Source organism: Arachis stenosperma, chromosome 9 (assembly GCF_014773155.1).
Source record: "Arachis stenosperma cultivar V10309 chromosome 9, arast.V10309.gnm1.PFL2, whole genome shotgun sequence".
Taxonomy (NCBI): Eukaryota; Viridiplantae; Streptophyta; class Magnoliopsida; order Fabales; family Fabaceae; genus Arachis; species Arachis stenosperma.
This window is the reverse complement of record NC_080385.1, coordinates 138994088-139017784: the sequence shown is the minus strand read 5'-3', so window position 1 is coordinate 139017784 and position 23697 is coordinate 138994088. Positions and strand designations below refer to the sequence as shown.

Below are 23697 nucleotides of genomic sequence, written 5' to 3'. Positions count from 1 at the left end.
CATGACTGAGTAGTAGAATGGATGAAATATTGTTGTCTTAGAGGGGAAAAAAGTTTACTGATTGTTGAAAAAATTTTTTCTAGCCGATTATTATTTTTCATAAAAAATGTGATGTAACTAATATTTTTTTTATATTTGACTTACATGTAATTAACATCATACTAATTAACTTCTTATTTTTTACAATAAAATTACTGGTCCTTAACATCATTTTTTCTACGTTTTTATATTTGAAGTCTCAATTTTGGATATTAATTGATCAATAATTTGAATTTCTGAAATCAGATGAAAATGGAACTTTGCCTATTTTCCTATGATGAGCCATTCTATACTACCAGGTTGGACTCACTCTATATGCGGACCCCTCCAAATTAAAATCATGCTAAGTTTTGCAAATTTTGCAGAAAATGAGGACCAACAGATATAAAGCTTCACAATTCTTGATTTCTTTTCTTCTTCTTCCTACCAAAGCAGCAAGCACATCACGTGTTACATCATATAATATAACCCATCTAAACTCCATCAGTCCATCCGTATAATCTACATAATAACTTGATAGAAATTAACGGCAAATGAAAGAGAATAGCCCCTTGTTATTAATCAATCACTCTCTCACTTTTTTTTTTTTTTAAATTGAAGCAGCAGAGACACTATGATTGTGTAACATAGCTTATAACATATATTTTGGGATCAGCATAAACATAAAAAGTCGAAAATTTGAAATTTTTTTTACATGAAAATTTATATCACGGCCAGCAGCAAGCAGAAGAAACTGTGAAGTTTTTTTAATTATTTTTTATTATTTTAATTTTGGCCCCATAGAAATTAACAAAGAAGGGGGAAAAAGCTTAAAAGTAACAAAAGAAACAAGAAACACACTGAGGAATCGCAATCCTCTGTATGCAAAAATTGAGCTAAAGCCTATTCCCAAACACCGAAAAAAAAAAAGAGGAAACATCATACACCGTTAGATCTTGATCCTCGCCTAATTATGAACCATTAGAATATTTTCTCTCATTTCTTCTATATTATTTTTTTTCTTCCTATCTACACGGGAACGAACGAAGGCACCCCTGGAGCGGGCTCGTAGAAGAAGGGAGCCGCCGGGTGCTGCCACTTCATGAAAGCCGCCGCCGCGGTCTTCTTCTCAGCGGGGGAGTCGTGGTGGCGCTGCGGCGGATCCTGCGGCTTCGGATGATCTGGTTGCTGCGTGGTCGGCGACGAAGTGAGCGGTGAGAGGAGAGGGATGGCGACGTTCCAGTCGACGGCGCGGTTTATCTGGAGTGACGACGGAGCGCGCCTCTGCAAGCGGCTGGGCTGGTGGTGCGCGGAGGCGTGGTTTTGCGTTGGATCTGACATGGCAGAGAATATTCCGATGAACAGAGAGAAAGAGAGAGAAAGAGGGAGGTTAGTTTGGTCTTTTCGGTGATTGTGCTCTGTTTTGTGTTGGAAAGGAATAAAGGATAGTTGAACGTGGTGAGTTTGTTATTTATATAGTAGAGAGTGGGTAGAGAGGAACAACAATTTTTTGGTTTGGGTCAAAGGTGGGTTGTTTTTTTGGATTAGATAGATGGCTTCTCTAGCTATCTGGCTCATTTTGTATTGGAATAAATTAGTTTTTAATAAAAATAATTAAATTATTAAGTTTTATATATTTAGGAGATCACTTCTATAAAGACATTAAAAATATTTTTTAAAGATATGTCATGATATTATTAGATATTTTTATTAAACCGGTTAATAATTTATTTTTTAATAAATCATAACAAAATCGGTTTATTGTAGCAATAATAATAAATCTAATTGTCCTTATTATAATTATTAGACTCAATTTGATCCGATCAATTTACACAATTTAAACCGAATCATGTTTACATTTTTTTGATAAAAAGACAAATATATCTTTAATTTTTTTTAAAAAAACAAAAAATAAAACCATAATCCAATAGATTATGTAAATTAGTCGGTTCGACCGAATCTGATAACAATTGAGTTTATTGTTATTGTTATAAAAAATTAGTTTTATTCTAGTTTAGTAAGAAATTCAAAAATAACCAATTCATTAATACATCTAATAATAATGCAACACATCAATATATCTTTAAAAAAAAAACGTTTTACATCTTAAGAGCTTCCTCCATTTATTTAATATACATTAATTTTATTTATTTATTTGGAGAAAGCAGTTGAAGGAGGGCAAAGCCAAGCCGAACGGTTGCTTGCAGCTGTATTGAATTATTGGTATTTGTAACTGAAGGAGAGTCAAAGATAATGGTCAGCAACAATGACCAATAATAGTATCATAAGATTGTAATCTTTGTATACGACAGATCCTGGTGTTACATCCATTGCGCCCCTTCCCCCTTTTCAAGGGTATCCTTCAAGTTGTTTACACTTTACAAAATAGAAATTACATTCATTTTTTTCTTACTTCTACGAGTAATGAATACAACCAGTAAAATACCCCTGCGTTACATGGGGTATTGCCATTATTCTTCGTTTATGTATATTTTTATGTTAATTTTATTAATTATAATCGGTTAACAGTTTTATTAGAAAACATAGTATTAAGAAGAATAAAAAGAAAAAATATTAAGTAATTTAGTGAGTACTATATATTTATATAAATGGTAAAGAATAAATGATAAAAAAAAATTAATTTTGATTTATTGATAATACAAAGAATATTATATAATTATTTAATTAAATTTATATTTTAAATGTTTTTTAAATAGTAAATATAAAAATTAATTAATTAACAAAAAAAATATTCTTTTTATTAATTAACAATACATAATTGATTATTTATATAAAATTATTTTATATTAATAATCTAGGATAAATTTTATAGATAAATGAATTGAGAGAAAAAATTATAAAGATGTCCTAAAATAAAATTAATTATATAGTTGTCTCATTTGCATATTTTTGTAAGTTGAACCAATTGAATTTGAATTAATAGGAGCGGTACAAAATCAAAATAAGTAGATTCGATTTAGTAGAAAAATGCGTCTGAACTCATGTAACCCATGGTAAATTCAAGTAAAAAGATTCGATTTATGGGATAAGCTAGACAATAATAAATTGATATAATATGTTTTAATTTATTATAGACAGTGTTCTAAATAAATTAAATCTATTTAATTTAAATTACTATAGTAAAAAAGTGCTCATTTCTTTTTGGAATTACTATTTAGACAGTGCTCTAAATAAATTATACTGTGGAATACAAAATCAATAAATTGGATAAAATGCATGCATAAATCAAACACATACTAATATTACACAAAAGTCTCAAAATAAATAACGTTACATATATGTCTTTATTCATATTATATAAATTGAATTAATTAAATTTGAATTAGGTCTTCTAGTACTAAATCGAATTAAACAAATTCAAATTAATAGTGTTTCATATATCTACATAAATCAAATTCATTGAATTCGAATTAGTCATAATAGTACTAAATCGAATATAATTGATTCGATTTACTACTCCACAGCACATATATAATAAATCGAATCAGCTTGATTTGATTTACTACTTGTGCAGAATATTGAGATTATATTTTCCACTTGAATTCAGATAAAATATAAAAAATTAAATGAATAAGAATAAAAATTCAACTTTTGTGTTTTAGTTCAAATTTTAAAAAATCTACATTTTTATAAAATTATGAATTTAAAACAGAACAATAAACAATTTCTAAAAATTTATTAAAAATTATCCTTTGATTCATTAGCATCTAATGAATCATTACCGGGATTTTTGATATTGAAAAAGTTAAAATAAAGTATAACCTTTCAAGGTAGCATACGAATTAAAACTTGAATTTTTTCAGAGTAAAAAATAACAGATAGTTATACATTATAAAATAACCAACTATATTTATACAATATATAATTTGAGAAATACTTAAAATATGAGTAAATAGCCAAATTGGTCCCCGAAAGATAGCCCGATCTCCAAACCAGTCCCCAGAAGAAAAAGAAAATAAAATTTGTCCCCGAAAAATTTAAAATTGGTAACGTTAGTCCTTCGGTCAACGTTCTGTGAATTCCATCATTGACGCCGTTAACTGTTGCTTATGTGGCTGTCAGTGTGGCATATCAGCATGCCAGCTTGGCGCAGAGGTGCTGGTGACAAGATATGTTTCCATATGTATGTCAAATTAGTCCTAGGTCTGTAAACCCTAATCCCTTCTTCGTCTTAAATGCCATTGTTGGTGCAGTTTGAGATTGATTCTGCAAAGGCCGAAAATTCTTGACCAATTGCACAATGGGTAGCGTAGGTGGGGGTCGCAGTCGACAAGTGTTGCAATCACACGGAAGCTATGGTTCGAGCTCTTCGTTGTGGCGGAGGAAGAACTCCGACCAAGTTTGCTTTTGTGGGCTGAAGACAGTGATCAAGAAGTCTGGGACAAGAGAAAATCCTGATAGATTGTTCCATGCTTGTCTAAGATACCGGGTGAGTTATGAATGTAGTCTTCTTGAAACTTCAAATTATTTGAGTTGGATTTTGACATTTTGGTATCCTGATGTTGTGCAGAAGGGCAACCACTGCAATTACTTTAGATGGGCTGAGGACAATGAGTATGAAGGATTAGAGCACTTAGGAGAAGTTAAAACTGATGCAGAAATGGAGAGTGATGCTGCTTTCTTTAACCATAACATATCATGGAGAATGATGAGTTTAGAAGCTGAAGTAAAAGCACTTAGGATGCAACTGTATTTTAGATTAATAGTTGTGATTGTGATTTTTATGATTATGTGTATGTTCTTTAGTGGGAAGTGAAGCAATTACTGTGAAAAGGATGATGTTGTAAACCTTGATAGTTTTCTGTTGTTGTGAAAACCTTGTATGTTCATGTTTCTTTACTAGTAAAAAGGTTATTTACATGTAACATTGTTGTTGATCATAACATAATGTAAGCAAATCAGAATAAGCAGATTTAAAATTAAGTGAAGTAGGAATAGCATAACATCACCAATGGTGTACTAGTTTTCATTGTCTTAGATTCAAATAACAACATTGTTTTAACATGATAATAACACAAAAGGTAGTAGCTGACAGTTGAAAGCAATATACCATAAAGGGCTATACAAAAAATAAGACTATTGAAGATACCACAACTATCACATTGTTTATAAATAGCAAAATTTGGCCCTGACAAAATAACAGATACTAATTGCCCTATATTTCATGTCTTCAAGTCTTGAAGTCATTCCATGTCTTTTTTTCTGGGAGGTTTGAAACCCAGAGTTGGAACAAATGTCATGAAGCTAGCAAGTTTCTTGGCTGTTGCGGAGCTGCTACCCTTGATCATTTCAGCAGAAACAGCAACTGGTCCTGGAGAGGCATTTTCCTTTGCCCTAGCCCTGGTGACATGGAGTTTTGGAGGCCTTCCTCTACCTCTAGTCTGCATCAAACAGTTATCATCATTATCTCAAATAAAAACAGCTACAAGTAACTAATACTCAATTTAAAACTGAATAGAGGATAACCTGAGTAACATTGGTTGAGGTCTGTGATTGTTGTGTCAGTGGAAGCTGAGCATACTGAATAACAGAAATTTCAGTCTGTTCATCTGTAGCAGCTGCTGCAATTGCAGGTAGTGTCTGTATGGGCTGAGTGTGATTTTCCTTTTCTGCTTCTGGACCAGGTGCAGGTTGTGGTGGTTGAACAGCTGCAAGCTGCAACTGCATTATCCTTGCTTTCTCTTGAGCATTGTCTTGCTTTTTCTTGCTGCAAGTTCTCTTGTTGTGGCCCACCTCTCCACAGTACATGCACCGAATTGGAGCATACTTCCTTTTCATTTTTCTTTTCGTGCCAGTGGGTCCTTCATAATTGTCCTTCCTTCTATTTGTTGTTGGTCTGCCTGGTTTAGGTTTGATAGGAGGTGGAACAGGTGCAGGAGAACCAGTTTTCTCCCATAGATCTTGTCCCTTGACAGGATTAACATTGAATTGGTATGTTCTTCTGTACGCCTCCATGGTCAACCATTCGTGGCAATACTAATCAGGCCTCTTATCATTTTTTTTCTTGAATGGCTGATATTGCGTGCTTACAAGGCATAGAATGTATTGCTTTCGTGTATTTAATTATCGTTTCACAAATTAAATGATAAATTAATTGATATAATATTTTAATTATTTCTCAAAAATTACATATTATTTTAAATATAGTTGGTCATTTTATAATGTATAACTATCTGTTACTTCTGACATTGAAAAAATTCAAGTTTTAACTCATATGCCACCTTGGAGGGCTATACTTTATATTAAATTTTTTAATATCAATGATTCTTTAGATGCTAATGAGTAAAAGGATGATTTTTAATAAATATCTAGAATTCGTTTATTATTCCGTTTTAATTTCATAAGTTTATAAAAATGTAGATTTTCTGGAATTTGAACTAAAATGCAAAAGTTGAATTTCTATTCCTATTCGTTTTGATTTTTTTGATATTTTATTTAAATTCAAATAGAGATATTTCTTTATTGACATTTATGTTTTAAAATTATTAGTAATAAATATAAATAATCTGTACAAATATGATTTATTTGGAGCACTGTCTAAATAGTAAATCCAAAAAAAAAATGAACACTTTCTTACTATAGTAATTTGAATCAAATAGATTTGTTTTTCATGGAACACTATCTATAGTAAATCGATACATATTGTATCGATTTACTACGGCCTAGTTTATTCCATAAATCGAATCCTTTTGCTTCAATTTATCATGGATTGTGTGAGTTCAGTTGCATTTTTCTACTAAATCGAATCTATTTATTTCAATTTAGTACTGCTCTTGTTAATTCAAATCCGATTGATTCGATTTACATAATATGTAAATGAGACACCATGTAATCAGTTTCATGTTAGGACATTTACGTAATTTTTTCTCTCAATTTATTTATCAATAAAATTTACCCAATAATCTATAATGCAAGGACGCGACACACACACACACACAAATATATATATATATATATATATATATATATATATATATATATATATATATCATGCACCACTGATCTAACCAATTTTCAATCAACGCACGAATATATAATTGCCTTTTTCGAAAGGATTTTGTTTCCTTTTTTGAATTTTGTCAATATTTTCGATCTTCCATCTCTGCATTCTCTGCATTATTCTTCCTTCGTTCTCTGTGTTTTCTTTCTTCCTTTTTTATGATTTTTTTCGCTTTCCACGTTTTTGAAATCAAGTTTTAAAATCAGTTTTGAAATCGTAATTTCTCGTTGTTGAAGATAATGAATTATTCAAGTTCAGATTGTAAATTCTACCAGAGCGAAGTGGATTATTATTTTGAATCCAATGAAATGGCTGAGGTGTGGATCGATTCTAGTTAATGTTTTCGTTAGTAGTTTATAATTTTGTAGGTGAATAATGTTATTTTTGTTTGTGAAAATTATTGTTCATCGTTGATGGTTTGAGTTGAATGAAATATAGGAGTTCTAATAAATCTATTACATTTCTCATTTTGGTATATATCAAAACTATTTTAGTTTATTGTAGAAACTTTTCAGTGTATGTTAAAACTATTTATAAGTTCAGACTTTTCGAATGAACAAGGGTGAATTGTATTCTTGTTTAGATTCGAATCAAGTAGTGATGTGTGATTTGAATCTAGATAATGTAGTTTGTTAGTAGCTTATGATTTTATAGTTGAACCATTTAGTTTCTGTTTGATGATGAGTTTTGAATCTGATTTTTATTATTTTTGATGATGAGCTTCGATGTATGCTAGCTTTTAATATGGTGTATTGTGAGCTATTTTTGGCGTATTTTGTAGTTTTTGTGCAATGTTGATGAGCAGCTTGTTCCAAAGGTTGGGATGACTTTTAACACGCTTGAAGATGCTGCAAAATTTTATAAAGATTATTTGAAAGTTGCAAGTTTTTCTATAAGAATTCGGAGCACAAAAAAGAAGAGAAATGAAATTAAGAACCAATTGATTACATGTAGTAAAGAAAGAATTTGGAAATCGAACATATCTCCAACTGAAAAGACAAATCCCTCAGCTGAATTAAATTATCCTACAAGACTTTATATACACATATTGAATGACGTTGGTGTTTAGATCATTTCAAAGGTTGTGTTATATCATTTATACTCCTGCTGTGCAAATCAGGCAAAGATGCTTAAACAACATAGGGAATTAAGTATGTATGTCCGACGTACAATAGAAAATAACGAGAAAGCCAGAATCATATCAAACAAAATATACCAATCATTTGTTGCAGCAGCAGGAGGTTATCATGAGTTAAGTTTTATTGAAAAAGATGTGAGAAATTACATCACAAGAGAAGTGTGGAATATTTCGGAACTAGAAGATGCAAAAGAATTTGGAAAATATTTATTTAGAATGAAAGAGAAGAATCAGAATTTCTTTTTCAAGCTTGAACTTAAGGTTGATCAGTCGATTAAGATTGCTTTTTGGACCAACGCAAGAAGCATGGCTGTCTTTGAGTATTTTAGAGATGTTATTTCATTCGATACCACTTACAATACAAATAGGCAATATGCTATTCTAATTTATCTGTATTTGGTACCATTTTCGGTGTACAGAGATGTTATTTCTGTGTATTAATTATTTTGTTTTTGTTGTATTCAGGTATAATCTAGTTTTTATTCTTTTGTTGGTGTGAATCACCATGGTTAGTCAATACTTCTGGGATGTGTTTTGATGAAAAACAGGGATACTCAATCATTCAAATGGTTATTTGAATGTTGGCTTCGTTGCATGAGAGAAAATGCTCTAAAAGGCATTCTTACCGATCAATGTGTATCGATGCAAAAGGCTATTAAGGCTTGTATGCCCACAACAATTTACAGGTGGTGTATTTGGCACATCATGAAGAAGATTCCAAGTAAATTAAAAAGTTACAAGTGACATGAAGAAATCGAATACAAGATGAGTCATGTTGTTTGGAACTCTCTTACAAAAGAATCATTTGATATGAATCGGAATGATTTTATGATGAAGTATAGTCTTGGGGACAACAACTGGCTTTTAGGTAATGTTGTTTTTTATTAGGATTAAGTGATGTTGTTAATTTCAGTATGTGTTTTGCTTTTGCAGTAAAGGTATCAAATTGCATGTTTTTCGGTGTATTTTAGTTCTGATTTAGGTGTTTTTTCAAAGCTTTTCAAAGATCGTCATTTATGGATTCTAGTTTATCTCGATCACCACTTCTGGGCCGGGATGAGAAGCACGCAAAGGAGCGAAAGCATGCATGACTTTTTTAACAAGTTCATTACGCACAACAGCTCTTTTATCTAATTCGTCAAATAGTACGATAATTATCTAGGAAGTAGAGAGAGAGAGAGAGAGAGAGAGAGAGAGAGAGAGAATCGGATGCTGTAGATTTTCATACCGTCATACATATGCAACAAAATCCTCAATAGAAGCTATACTCACAAGAATTTTTGAAAAGTCCAAGCACAATTCAGAGAAAAAGTGAATTGCATCACAAGATCAACGCACTCCGCTCTAGGCTATATGGTATATGAAGTTATAAAATAGGTTTCTAACTCAACATTCAACAAGTTTGCGGTTACATACAACAGGGTATCAGCTAAAGTTAAATGTCAGTACTTATTATTTGAGTCAAGAGGGATATTGTGCTATCATTCTCTTCGCGCGTTAAGCTTTGAGCGAGTAAATAAAGTGTCACCGAGATATATATTGGAATGATTGAGTAAGAACGTAAAGAAGAGGCACACACATATCAAGAGTAGTCACGACGAGCCTCTATTGGAGCCAAGAAGCAAGAGATTTGACGATTTGGAGTTTTGGTTACAAAAATATCTGTGAATTTGCATCAGAATTTGAGGAGTTGACTGTGATTCTGCACCACGCTTACGATAATGCTATGGTTGAGATGCAAGAATACAAAGGCAAAAGCAAGGAAAAATATTTGTTATCTCACGAAGATGCTTCCTTGGAAGATATTAACGAGCTTCAAATCCCTTCACGCGTGAGAACAAGAAGACGTCCCAAAAATAGACTAGGATCAAAGACATAAAACAGATTGCAAATGCTTCAAAGAAAAAGAAAACGAAAGCTCTAAGCGAGATAAAAGTGATGTTCTTTAAACAGGGAAGAATTGAGTTTATTTTTGTTAATAGTTTTGCTAATTTGTGATTTATTTTTTGCAATTGAACCTTTTTTATAGTAGTTCAGTGGTGCATTTAAATTTCAGCCAATATCATGGCCTTGTTATAAATTATCAGTTCAAAGGTTCAGTTGCATAGGATAGTTTTTTCGATGTAGCGCTGAAAGAGCAAAACCGTCAGTTAAGAATTTCTTCTCGGTTAGAGGAAATAACTTCGTTGCAAGTATAGTTCCCAACCAACGAGCAATGCTCAATCAAAGTTTTAATTTGGTTTTGTCACAAGTACAAACTCGAATGAAAATTAACCGAAGTATTTAAACCTCAGGTCGTCTCACAAGGAATTGCAATGAAGTGCTCAATCATTGGCTATGAGGAACAAGGGGTTTGGTTTATAAAAGGGCAAGAAATTAAATGACAAGAAAGGTAAATCAAGTAACTAAAGAAAGCAAGTAATAAAGAGAGACATTCATGGCAAGGATTGAGAATATAGGCTTTCTATCCTAGTCACTAATCATAACAATGATTAACAAGAATTTATCTTATTTCGTCATCTCTAACAATGGAAGAAAGTACAATGTTATCTTCACCCGAGAGAAAGTCAAATAAGACTAGTTAATTTCAATCCAAAAGTCCTAATCAACTCACTAATTAAATTAGCAAGAGATTAGAGTCAATAGAAATAATATTAACTAACAACTCTAGATCACCAACATGAGTTAGGTCTTAATGACTCAAGATTACCTAATTACTCTTTCCAAGCCAAGAATGCTCAAAGATTTACTCTAACATCCAACCAAACATTTTGTCAAACACTTGGAAGGTATAAAAGGAAAACTTGGTAAATGACAAGAAATAGTAAAATCTACAACTACCCAATGCAAGAAAAGTAAAATGAACAACTCAATTCAACAATAGAAGGAACATGGAACATCAATTGCATTAAAAGAGATCCAAATCCAACATAAGCATTCATAAATATAAAAGGAGGCATAAAAGGAAAATTAACACTACAAACTAAGAGAATGAAGGAGTAGAAGCAAGAAATTATAAAGAAAACAAGATGAAAACTACAATTGAACCCTAGATCTATGATGCAAAGTAACCTAAGAACCCTAATTCTAGAGAGAAGAGGGAGCTTCTCTCTCTAGAAAACTAACCTACATGATGTTATCCTACAACTAAGTGCTCCCCGTTTGCCCAAGCATGAATTCTGCATGAAATAGCCTCAAAAATGGGTTGGTTGGATTTGGGCCTGGGCAGCTCAGAAATCGCCCCAACGTTTTCACTTTAATGAGGTCACGTGCGAGCTGTGATGCGTACGCATGAGTCACGCATACACGTCGCTTTGCATTTTACTTCCCACGCGTACGCGTCATGTCACGCGTACGCGTCGCCATGCGACTTCATCTCCACGTGTGCTCTCTGTCACGCGTGCGCGTCGATGTATGCACTCCAAATCCTTATTTTTCCATGAGTTCTCCACTTTGCATGTTTTTCTCTTCACTCCTTTGATCCATTCCTAGTCTTTTCAACCTGAATTCACTAACAAATATATCAAGGCATCTAGTGGAATCAAAGGTGAATTAAAATTACCAATTTAAGGGCCTAAAAAGCATGTTTTTACAGTTAAGCATAAATTAAGGGAGAATTACAAAGCCATGCTATTTCATTGAATAAATGTGAGAAAAGGTGATAAAATTCTCCAAAATAAGCACAAGATAAACCACAAAATTGGTGTATATTTTTCAGTGTATTCTGCATGCTCTTCTTTTTAATATTTTCTTGTTTTTTTTTTAAATTTTGACATGTTGTTGTTTGTTTGGAAATTAGTGTTTTGAACTATCTGAAGGGATTTGTTTGTTTTAAATATCCAATAGATAGACAATTCAATACTTAAGGAGGGTAACAATTCAAATTGTTGAATTTTCATATCTCCTAGTTAAATTTTACACAAAAATATGTATGCATGCATTTCCGGTGTATTTCGACTAATTTTCGGTGTATTATTAATGGAATTCAGCGTATTAATCAATTTAATCTTGTTTCCCTAGATTTTATTGAACTTGTATTCATTCAGATTAATAGCATTTGAATACAAGACAGACAGCTTCATAGAAGTTTATTTTTGCAAAGAAAATTTATAAAAGGTTTGGATTAAATATTCATAAACTATACAATTTATAGAAAGTATGTGTTCAACTAGACAATTTAGTACACAATTTTTAATAGTCTACGACATTCAAACTATTCACTGGCCGATATCTTCTGAATGCAATTAACAATAAGGACTCAATAATGCTGTAGATGGATTTGACAATTTGATGGCTTCACTTTCTTGGATGGCTTTATTTTTGAGTCGATTGATTTCATCAAATAGAATCAATGAAGCATATTCAACTTTGAAATGATCCACTTTTTCCTACATTTTAAACAATTTTTTTTATTAAATTTCATTAATTTAGTAATATAGAGTTATCTATTTTTAAAGATAGTTACCTATGTCCAATTCTTCCATTCATATTTGCCCTTTTTATGTTTTGCGGTTCAATTATCTCAAGCCACTTCATCACATAAATGGCATAATCGAAGCTAAAAACAAAAATAAATTAACAAAATAAAATAGGACAGAAAGAGAAAACATAATTTCTCAGACAGAAAGATTTATACCTGGTATGTTGCCCGTCGATATTAACATATGGTGCTTCAGTTTCATCATCCTTGTTCGTCAGAAGTTATCCTCTGGCAAATACTCTCATTCTTGAAATCATGTATCCTAAAAAAAATAAAACAAAGCAAAATATAAGCGTCTTGTCAATTTTTAGCAAATCAATGGTGGTTCGATTCTAATGGTTTGGGAGCAAAACCTACTCCTCTTTTTTGCAAGTACCAGTTTTCTAGAAGTGCATCAAAGTTCCTCAAATAAGACAGGAATTAAAGGAAAATACTAAAAGAATGAAAGATAAAGATTTTGAAAGAAAATTTTGACTGAAATCGAAATAATTTGCATTGAATTTAAATAAAGCAGTAAATTGTCTTCAATTGACTCGAAGGACTTTTGACATGGAAATTAAAGATGCTGAAATATAAATTTGGCAAGGAAATTAAATGGTGTTCGAAAGATAAATTTGCAAGAAAAATAAAATTTATAGAAAATATAAATGGAAAGTAAAAACAAGTGGAAGGAACCCTACAGAAAATTAACTCGAAGCAGACTCAGAAAGTCTTTGGGATGTGGGTGTGCGTGAGCAATTTCTGAAACAAAGTTCCAACCCTTGTGACTTCGAGCCTTCTAGTATTTATAGCCATTTCCTTAATTGATCAGTTTGAAATGAAAATTCCATGTGTGTGAAAACGCAAGTAATCGTTCCCGCTCTTTTGCCTGATCATGTAACGGCTGTAGAATAACCTTCGATTTCAAAGTCTCCGATCCTCTTGCTCGAATAACTCCTCGACTTGCTAAGTTAATTGAGTTATCACTTAACATCCCTAAATATGTTTCCTTCGACACCAACTTCTCTTCTGTAAGCTTAGTCAACAATTCGAATAACCTTTTCCTTTGACCTTTTATTTTTTGACTAACAATAAGAAAGACTACATTTAAGACTGAATTATACCGAAATGAACCAATAGTACACCCTATTTCAAACAGAACTACTCCGAATTTTTATATTGCTAACAACAGACAAAAACCGAGAAATTTATAGGGAAAACAGAAGCAACTTACAATAAATTTATTAAGTGTCATTCTCTTTTTTGAATGAGACTTTTTGTGAAATGGGTCAAGGACATGAAATTTCTTGTTTTTAACGTCCGTCATCCATATCCACTAATATTTCGCGTAGCAAATTGGGACAAATATCTGAAGTTTGGCTAGAGAGAATAATTTTTTAGTTTAATTAGCACCTAATGATAGAATTGTTAAGAAGCTTTATAAACAAAAACTTACAAATAGATGTGATGCCAACTTTTTCTTGTCCAGATATGAGATGAAGTCCTTATAGTCTTGAATATCGAAGGGCTTGTTAGTTTTTGGCTATTTGAACTTGCCTTCATGATTTTCCAAAGGCAAATTCTGCAGAATTTGTATAATACTGAAAACACAGTTATAACACACAATATATTATAAAAATATACCGAAATTTGAATTTACTACACCTTACCACAATATCAGGGGGGAGACAGTATATTTGTTCTTCAAAACTTGTAATTCTTTTTTTCTTCAGAAGAAGACACATTGCAGAGATAACCTAGAAAAACAAAAAATCCAAAGTTATTACATATATGGCACAATAACTCATAATAAAATCATTAATGTTATTCTAAGATTACTAGATTTTCAACATATGTATTGGCTTTTAAAGATGCATAGTGCCCTCTTGTTATTTTCAGCGGATAGTGATGGTTGAGGATGAATATTGTGTCCCACTTATTACTACTTGTATCGTCATAGATCTTGAGAGTTATGGCCTAGAGCTAGCATTTTTTCTTAAGGTCGCCCGTTATTTTGCTCTACCTCGCAGGAGTTTTGAACTTGTCATCAAAGCTCACAGGCTACAGTTTTTGGCGTGGGGAACTTTTATTTTTAACAAAATTTAATGCTGCTGCAACCCCAGTATTTACAACCCGTTCCATCAGCTTTTCTAATTCTTCAATCAATATCGGACCCTCTTTAGTTTTTCCCTTTTCAACTTCTGGTTGACCCTCATGATGAGTAAGTGTATCTTCCTGAATCGATTCAGAAAAGACAAGGCTGAAGGATGGTGTAGAAAAGTTATGCTTTACAAATGATGTTGCCTGGCAACCATCATTAGTGCAGCAGTGGCTTGAGGGGGTAGATGACTGCATGGTGACATATAAAATAATATAAGAATAAATAGAAAATATTAAAAGAGAGTTATATTGTGTAGAACTTACACTTTAGAAGGAGCTTATGGCTTTGTTGGTGTGTTTTCAGCAGGTTTATGGGGTTATGGAGTGCTACAGGATTACAGAAAAAGAATTAAATTAAAAAAAGTAATTGCACCTCAATTCACAAGAAGTACACTGGTGGACGAAATTGTGATCCTCAAAGTTGGTCTCTTTGTACTTGTATGAAATTTAAATATTGGCTCTATCAAAAATACCCCAAAGAGATCATATTATGATGAATTGGGATCTTAATAATCCCTGGTAATGGCACGTGTGATCACAACTCCGTTCAACTTAACCAGCAAGTGTACTGGGTCATCCAAGTAATACCTTACGTGAGTAAGGGTCGATCCCACAGAGATTGTTGGTATGAAGCAAGCTATGGTCACCTTGTAAATCTCAGTTAGGCAGATTAAATGGTTTATGATAAGTTCGAAAATAAATAATAAACAGAAAATAAAATAGTAAATAGTTACTCATATAATTCCATGGTGGGAATTTCAGATAGGCATATGGAGATGCTGTGCTCCTCTCGAATCTCTACTTTCTTATTACATTCATTCAATCCTTCTTACTCCTTTCCATGGCAAGCTGTATGTAGGGAATCACTGTTGTCAATGGCTACATCCCATCCTCTCAGTGAAAATGGTCCTATGCTCTGTCACAGCACAGCTAATCATCTGTCGGTTCTCAATCAGGTTGGAATAGAATCCCTTGATTCTTTTGCGTCTGTCACTAACGCCCAGCCTTCAGGAGTTTGAAGCTCGTCACAGTCATTCAATCCCAGAATCCTACTCGGAATACCACAGACAAGGTTAGACTTTCTGGATTCCCGGAATCCTACTCGGAATACCATAGACAAGGTTAGACTTTTCGGATTCCCATGAATGCCGCTATCTATCTAGCTTATACCACGAAGATTCTGTTGGAGAATCTAAGAGATATGCGCCCGGCCTAAGGTAGAACGGAAGTGGTTGTTAGTCACGCGCGTTCATAGGTGAGAATGATGATGAGTGTCACGGATCATCACATTCATCAAGTTGAAGTGTAACGTATATCTTGGAATAAGAATAAGGAGAATTGAATAGAAAATAATAGTAATTGTATTGAAACTTGAGGTACAGCAGAGCTCCACACCCTTAATCTATGGTGTGTAGAAACTCCACCGTTGAAAATACATAAGTGAAAGGTTCAGGCATGGCCGAATGACCAGCCCCCAAAACGTGATCAATGGCCCCCTAAGATGAAGAATAAAACAAAACTGAGACCAAAGATGAAACGTGGTCAAAAGACACCGAATACAATAGTAAAATGTTCTATTTTTACTAGACTAGCTACTAGTTTACAGGAGTAAGTAATTGATGCATAAATCCACTTCCGGGGCCCACTTGGTGTATGTTTGGGCTGAGCTTCATCTATCCACGAGCTGAGGCTTCCTTTGGAGTTGAACGCCGAGTTATAGCGTGTTTCTGGCGTTCAACTCCGGGTCATGACGTGTTTCTGGCGTTTGACTCCAGACAGCAGCATGTACTTGGCGTTGAGCGCCACTTTACGTCGTCAATTCCCGAATAAAGTATGGACTATTATATATTGCTGGAAAGCTCTGGATGTCTACTTTTCAAAGCCGTTGAGAGCGCGCCATTTGGAGTTCTGTAGCTCCAGAAAATTCATTTTGAGTGCAGGGAGGTTAGATTCCAACAGCATCAGCAGTTCTTTTGTCAGCCTTTTTCAGAGTTTTGTTCAAGTCCCTCAATTTCAGCCAGAAATTATCTGAAATTACAGAAAAATACACAAACTCATAGTAAAGTCTAGAAATGTGAATTTAACATAAAAACTAATGAAAACATCCCTAAAAGTAGCTTGAACTTACTAAAAACTACCTAAAAACAATGCCAAAAAGCGTATAAATTATCCGCTCATCATAACACCAAACTTAAATTGTTGCTTGTTCCAAAGCAACTGAAAATCAATTAGGATAAAAAGAAGAGAATATACTATGAATTCCAAAATATCAATGAATATTAATTATAATTTGATGAGCGGGACTTGTAGCTTTTTGCTTCTGAACAGTTTTGGCATCTCACTTTTTCCTTTGAAGTTCAGAATGATTGGCTTCTCTAGGAACTTAGAATTTTGGATAGTGTTATTGACTTTCCTAGTTAAGCATGTTGATTCTTGAACACAGCTACTTATGAGTCTTGGCCGTGGCCCTAAGCACTTTGTTTTCCAGTATTACCACCGGATACATAAATGCCACAGACACATAACTGGGTGAACCTTTTCAGATTATGACTCAGCTTTGCTAGAGTCCCCAGTTAGTGGTGTCCAGAGCTCTTAAGCACACTCTTTTGCTTTGGATCACGACTTTAACCACTCAGTCTCAAGCTTTTCACTTGGACCTGCATGACACAAGCACATGGTTAGGGACAGCTTGGTTTAGAAGCTTAGGCCTGGATTTTATTTCCTTGGGCCCTCCTATCCATTGATGCTCAAAGCCTTGGATCCTTTTTACCCTTGCCTTTTGGTTTTAAGGGCTATTGGCTTTTTCTGCTTGCTTTTTTTTTCTAATTTTTTTTTCGCAAGCTTTTTACTTTTCACTGCTTTTTCTTGCTTCAAGAATCAATTTCATGATTTTTTCAGATCATCAATAACATTTCTCTTTGTTCATCATTCTTTCAAGAGCCAACAGTTTTAACATTCATAAACAACAAGATCAAAAATATGCACTGTTTAAGCATTTATTCAGGAAACAAAAAGTATTGTCACCACATCAATATAATTAAACTAAATTCAAGGATAATTTCGAAGTTCATGTACTTCTTGTTCTTTTGAATTAAAAATATTTTTCATTTAAGAGAGGTGAAGGATTAATGGAATTATTCATAACTTTAAGACATAGTTACTAAACACTAATGATCATGAAGTAGAGACACAAAACATAAATGAACACAACTTAAAAACCGAAAAGCAGAAAGAAATAAGAACAAGGAATGAATCCACCTTAGTGGCGTCTTCTTCTTGAAGGACCAACAATGTCCTTAAGCTCTTCTATGTCCCTTCCTTGCCTTTTTTGCTCCTCCCTCATTGCTCTTTGATCTTCTCTTATTTCATGAAGAATGATGGAATGCTCATGATGTTCCACCCTTAATTGTTCCACATTGTAGCTCAAATCTTCTAAGAAAGTGTTGAGTTGTTCCCAATAGTTGTTGGGAGGAAAGTGCATCCCTTGAGGCATCTCAGGGATTTCTTGATGATGAGCTTCCTCATGCATCTCTTGAGATCCGTGGAGGGTCTCTCTTGCTTGTTCCATCATCTTCTTGGTGATGGACTTATCCTCTTCAATGGGGATGTCTCCTTCTATGATAACTCCAGCTGAGTAACATAAATGGCAAATAAGGTGAGGAAAAGCTAGCCTTGCCATGGTGGAGGGCTTTTCGGCTATTTTGTAGATTTCATTGGAGATGACTTCATGAACTTCTACTTCCTCTCCAATCATGATGCTATGAATCATGATGGCCCGATCCACAGTAACTTCAGATCGGTTGCTAGTGGGAATGATGGAGCGTTGAATGAACTCCAACCATCCTCTAGCCACAGGCTTGAGGTCCAGTCTTCTTAGTTAAACTGGCTTGCCTTTGGAGTCTCTTTTCCATTGAGCTCCTTCCACACATATGTCCATTAGGACTTGGTCCAACCTTTGATTAAAGTTGACCCTTCTAGTGTAGGGGCATACATCTCCTTGCATCATGGGCAAGTGGAACGCCAACCTCACATTTTTCGGACTAAAATCTAAGTATTTCCCCCGAACCATTGTGAGATAATTCTTTGGACTCGGGTTCATACTTTGATCATGGTTCCTAGTGATCCATGCATTGGCATAGAACTCTTAAACCATAAAGATTTTGACTTGTTGCATGGGGTTGGTTAGGACTTCCCAACCTCTCCTTCGGATCTCATGTCGGATCTCCAGATACTCATTTTTCTTGAGCTTGAAAGGGACCTCCGGGATCACCTTCTTCTTTTCCACAACATCATAGAAGTGGTTTTGATGGCTTTTGGAGATGAATCTTTCCATCTCCCATGACTCAGAGGTGGAAGCTTTTGTCTTCCCTTTTCCTTTTCTAGAGGATTCTCCGGCCTTAGGTGCCATTGATGGTAATGGAAAAACAAAAAGCTTATGCTTTTACCACACCAAACTTAAAATATTGCTCGTCCTCGAGCAAGAGAAGAAAGAAGAGAAGAAGAAGAAGAAGAAAATATGGAGGAGAGTGGGAGATGGTGTTTCGGCCAAGGTGTAGAAGAGGGGGTTGTGTTGTGTGAAAATGAAGTAGAATGGAAGGGTATATATAGGGGGGGAGAGGGTGTAGTTTCGGTCATTTAGGGTGGGTTTGGGTGGGAAAGTGTTTTTGAATTTTGAAGGTAGGAGGGGTTTATGGGGCAGAGTGGATGGATGTGAGTGGTGAAGAGGGTAATTGGGAAGAGAGATTGAAGTTGTTGGGAAGTGTGATATGGGGAAGAGTGTTATAGGATTAGGAGGTAAGGTGGGAATATGTTAGGTGGGGATCCTGTGGGGTCCACAGATCCTGAGATGATCCTATGGGGTCCACAGATCCTGAGGTGATCCTGTGGGGTCCACAGATCCTAAGGTGTCAAGGAATTACATCCCTGCACCAAATAGGCATGCAAAATACCTTTGCATACCATTCTGGCGTTTAAACGCCGAGGTGATGCACGTTTTGGGCGTTCAACGCCCATGTGTAGCATGTTTCTGGCGTTGAACGCCAGTTCCATGCTTGTTACTGGCGTTCAGCGCCAGCTTTCCTCAAGGCACATTCTTGGCGTTCAAACGCCAGAATGTTGCTTGTTTCTGGCGTTCAGCGCCAGATTCATGCTCTGTTCTGGCGTTGAACGCTAGCCAGATGCTCCTTACTGGTGTTGAACGCCAGTCTGTCCTCCCTCCAGGGTGTGATTTTTCTTCTGCTGTTTTTGATTCTGTTTTTAATTTTTATATTTTTTTCTTGACTCCACATGATCATGTACCTAATAAAACACAAAATAATAATAAAATTAAAATAAAAATTAGATAAATACAAATTGGGTTGCCTCCCAACAAGCGCTTCTTTAATGTCAATAGCTTGACAGTGGGCTCTCATGGAGCCACAAGGTGATCAGGTCAATGTTGTATAGTCCCAACACCAAACTTAGAGTTTGGATATGGGGTCTTAACACCAAACTTAGAGTTTGGTTGTGGCTTCCCAACACCAAACTTAGAGTTTAACTGTGGGGGCTCTTCTTGACTCTGAACTGAGAGAAGCTCTTTGTGCTCACTCTCTTTTGTCATAGAGGGATGGCCATGTGCCTTAAACACCAGGTAGTCCCCATTCAATTGAAGGACTAATTCACCTCTGTTGACATCTATCACAGCTCCTTCTGTGGCTAGGAAAGGTCTTCCAAGGATGATACACTCATCTTCTTCCTTCCCAGTGTCTAAGATTATAAAATCAGCAGGGATGTAAAGGCCTTCAACCTTTACTAACACGTCTTCTACTATTCCATAAGCTTGTCTTAATGACTTGTCTGCCAATTGTAATGAGAACAAGGCAGGTTGTACCTCAATGATCCCCAGCTTCTCCATTACAGAGAGTGGCATAAGATTTATCCCTGACCCCAGATCACATAGAGCTTTTTCAAAGGTCATGGTGCCTATGGTACAAGGTATTAAGAACTTGCCAGGATCTTGTCTCTTTTGAGGTAAAATTTGCTGAATCCAGGTATCTAGTTCATTAATGAGCAAGGGAGGTTCACTTTCCCAAGTCTCATTACCAAACAACTTGGCATTCATCTTCATGATAGCTCCTAAATATTGAGCAACTTGCTCTCCAGTCACATCTTCATCCTCCTCAGAGGAAGAATAGTCTTCAGAACTCATGAATAGCAGAAGAAGATTTAATGGAATCTCTATGGTCTCTATATGAGCCTCAGATTCCTTTGGATCCTTAATAGGAAACTCCCTCTTACTTGAGAGACGTCCCAGGAGATCTTCCTCACTAGGATTTTCGTCCTTCTCCTCCCTTGTGCATTCGGCCATATTGATCACATCAATGGCCTTGCACTCTCCTTTTGGATTTTCTTCTGTATTGCTTGGGAAAATACTGGGAGGAGCTTCAATGACTTTCTTACTCAGCTGGCCCACTTGTGCCTCCAGATTTTTAATGGAGGATCTTGTTTCACTCATGAAACTGAAAGTGGCTTTTGACAGATCAGAAACTAGATTGGCTAAATTAGAAGTGTTTTGTTCAGAATTCTCTGTCTGTTGCTGAGAAGATGATGGAAAAGGCTTGCTATTGCTCAGCCTATTGCGTCCACCATTGTTAAAGCCTTGTTGAGGCTTTTGTTGATCCTTCCATGAGAAATTTGGATGATTTATCCATGATGAATTATAGGTGTTTCCATAAGGTTCACCCATGTAATTAACTTCTGCCATTGCAGGGTTCTCAAGATCATAAGCTTCTTCAGAAGCTTCCTCTTTAGTACTGTTGGATGCATTTTGCCATCCATTCAGACTTTGAGAGATCATGTTGACTTGCTGAGTCAACACTTTGTTCTGAGCCAATATGGTATTCTGAGCATCAATTTCAAAAACTCCCTTCCTCTGAGGTGTCCCATTATTCACGGAATTCCTCTCAGAAGTGTACATGAATTGGTTATTTGCAACCATGTCAATGAGTTCTTGAGCCTCTTCAGGCGTTTTCTTTAGGTGAATAGATCCACCTGCAGAATGGTCCAATGACATTTTCGAAAACTCAGATAGACCATAATAGAATATATCTAATATGGTCCATTCTAAAAACATGTCAGATGGACACCTTTTGGTCAACTGCTTGTATCTTTCCCAAGCTTCATAGAGGGATTCACCATCTTTTTGTTTGAAGGTCTGAACATCCATTCTAAGCTTGCTCAGCTTTTGAAGAGGAAAGAATTTATCCAAGAAAGTCGTGACCAGCTTATCCCAAGAGTCCAGGCTATCCTTAGGTTGTGAATCCAACCATATTCTAGCTCTGTCTCTTACAGCAAAAGTGAAAAGCATGAGTCTGTAGACTTCAGGATCAACTTCATTCGTCTTAACAGTCTCACAAATTTGTAAGAACTCAGTTAAAAACTGGTAAGGATCTTCAGATGGAAGTCCATAAAACTTGCAGTTCTATTGCATTAAAGCAACTAGTTGAGGCTTAACCTCAAAATTATTGGCTCCAATGGCAGGAATGGAGATGCTTCTTCCATCAAATTTGGATGTTGGTTTTGTGAAGTCACCAAGCATTCTCCTTGCATTATTGTTGTTGGGTTCGGCTGCCATCTCCTTCTCTTGTTCTAATATTTCTGAAAGGTTACCTTTAGATTATTGTAATTTAGCTTCTCTTAGTTTCCTCTTCAGAGTCCTTTCAGGTTCGGGATCAATTTCAACAAGAGTGCCTTTTTCCTTGTTCCTGCTCATATGAAAGAGAAGAAAACAAGAAAAGAAGAGGAATCCTCTATGTCACAGTATAGAGATTTCTTTATGTTAGTAGAAGAAGAAAGGGGGGAAGAGTGAAGAAGAATGGGTTCGGATTTTTAGATGAAGAGAGGTGAAGAGAAGTGTTAGTAAATAAATAATTAAATAGAATAAGAAAAGAGAGGGAGAATTTCGAAAATAATTTTGAAAAAGAGGTTAGTATTTTTGAAAATTAAAGATAAGATAAGATTAAAATTAAAATTTAAAACAAAGAGAGTTTTTGAAAAAGAGATGAGATATTTTTGAAAATTAGAGAGGAAAAAGTAGTTAGGTGGTTTTGAAAAAGATAAGAAACAAACACAAAGTCAAAGAGTTAGTTGAAAAAGATATTAAAATCAAATTTGAAAAGATAAGAAGATAAGAAGTTAGATAAGATATTTTAAAATCAAATTTTTGAAAAAGATAAAATTTTGAAAAAGATATGATAAAAAGATAAGATAAGAAGATGTGACAAAAAGATATGTTTGAAAAAGATTTAATTTTTAAAATTAAAATTAATTACTTAACTAACAAGTAACTACAAGATATGATTCTAGAATTTAAAGATTGAACCTTTCTTAACAAGAAAGTAACAAACTTCAAATTTTTGAATCAATCACATTAATTGTTAGCTAATTTTCGAAAATTTGATATAAAGATAAGAAAAAAAGATTTTGAAATTATTTTGAAAAAGATTTTTAAAATTTTCGAAAAATAGAAAAAAATGAAAAAGATATGATTTTTGAAAAAGATTTTGAAAAGATAAGATTTTTAAAATTGAAAATTTGACTTGACTTGTAAGAAACAACTAATTTTGAAAATTTTTGACTAAGTCAACTCAAATTTTCGAAATTTTGAGAGAAAAAAGGAGAAAATATTTTTTGATTTTTGAAATTTTTTATTATGAGGGAGAAAAACACAATTATGACCCAAAACTTTAAAAATTTTGGATCAAAACACATGATGCATGCAAGAACACTATGAATGTCAAGATGAAAACCAAGAACACTTTGAAGATCATGATGAACATCAAGAACATATTTTTGAAAAATTTTTGATGCAAAGAAAACATGCAAGATACCAAACTTAGAAATCTTTAATGCATGGACTCTAAC

The 23697-nt window shown here is 34.4% G+C and overlaps 2 protein-coding genes and 1 non-coding gene across 3 annotated transcripts; 2 read left to right on the top strand and 1 right to left on the bottom strand.

Moving 5' to 3' along the window:
* Positions 1-769: 769 nt before the first annotated feature.
* Positions 770-1472, bottom strand: LOC130948089 (uncharacterized protein At4g14450, chloroplastic-like). Its single transcript, XM_057876792.1, has one exon. The coding sequence runs from the start codon at positions 1357-1359 to the stop codon at positions 1048-1050; it is 312 nt and encodes a 103-aa protein (XP_057732775.1). The 5' UTR covers positions 1360-1472; the 3' UTR covers positions 770-1047.
* A 5875-nt stretch (positions 1473-7347) lies between these two features.
* On the top strand, positions 7348-8618 carry LOC130949984 (protein FAR1-RELATED SEQUENCE 5-like). Its single transcript, XM_057878562.1, has 3 exons — positions 7348-7356; positions 7821-7916; positions 8160-8618. Exons 1-3 carry the CDS (start codon positions 7348-7350, stop codon positions 8616-8618), a joined length of 564 nt encoding a protein of 187 aa, XP_057734545.1.
* Positions 8619-21905: 13287 nt separating this feature from the next.
* Positions 21906-22009, top strand: LOC130953921 (small nucleolar RNA R71). The gene has a single exon (XR_009076082.1). It is a non-coding gene; the product is annotated as a small nucleolar RNA R71 (small nucleolar RNA).
* Positions 22010-23697: the final 1688 nt, after the last annotated feature.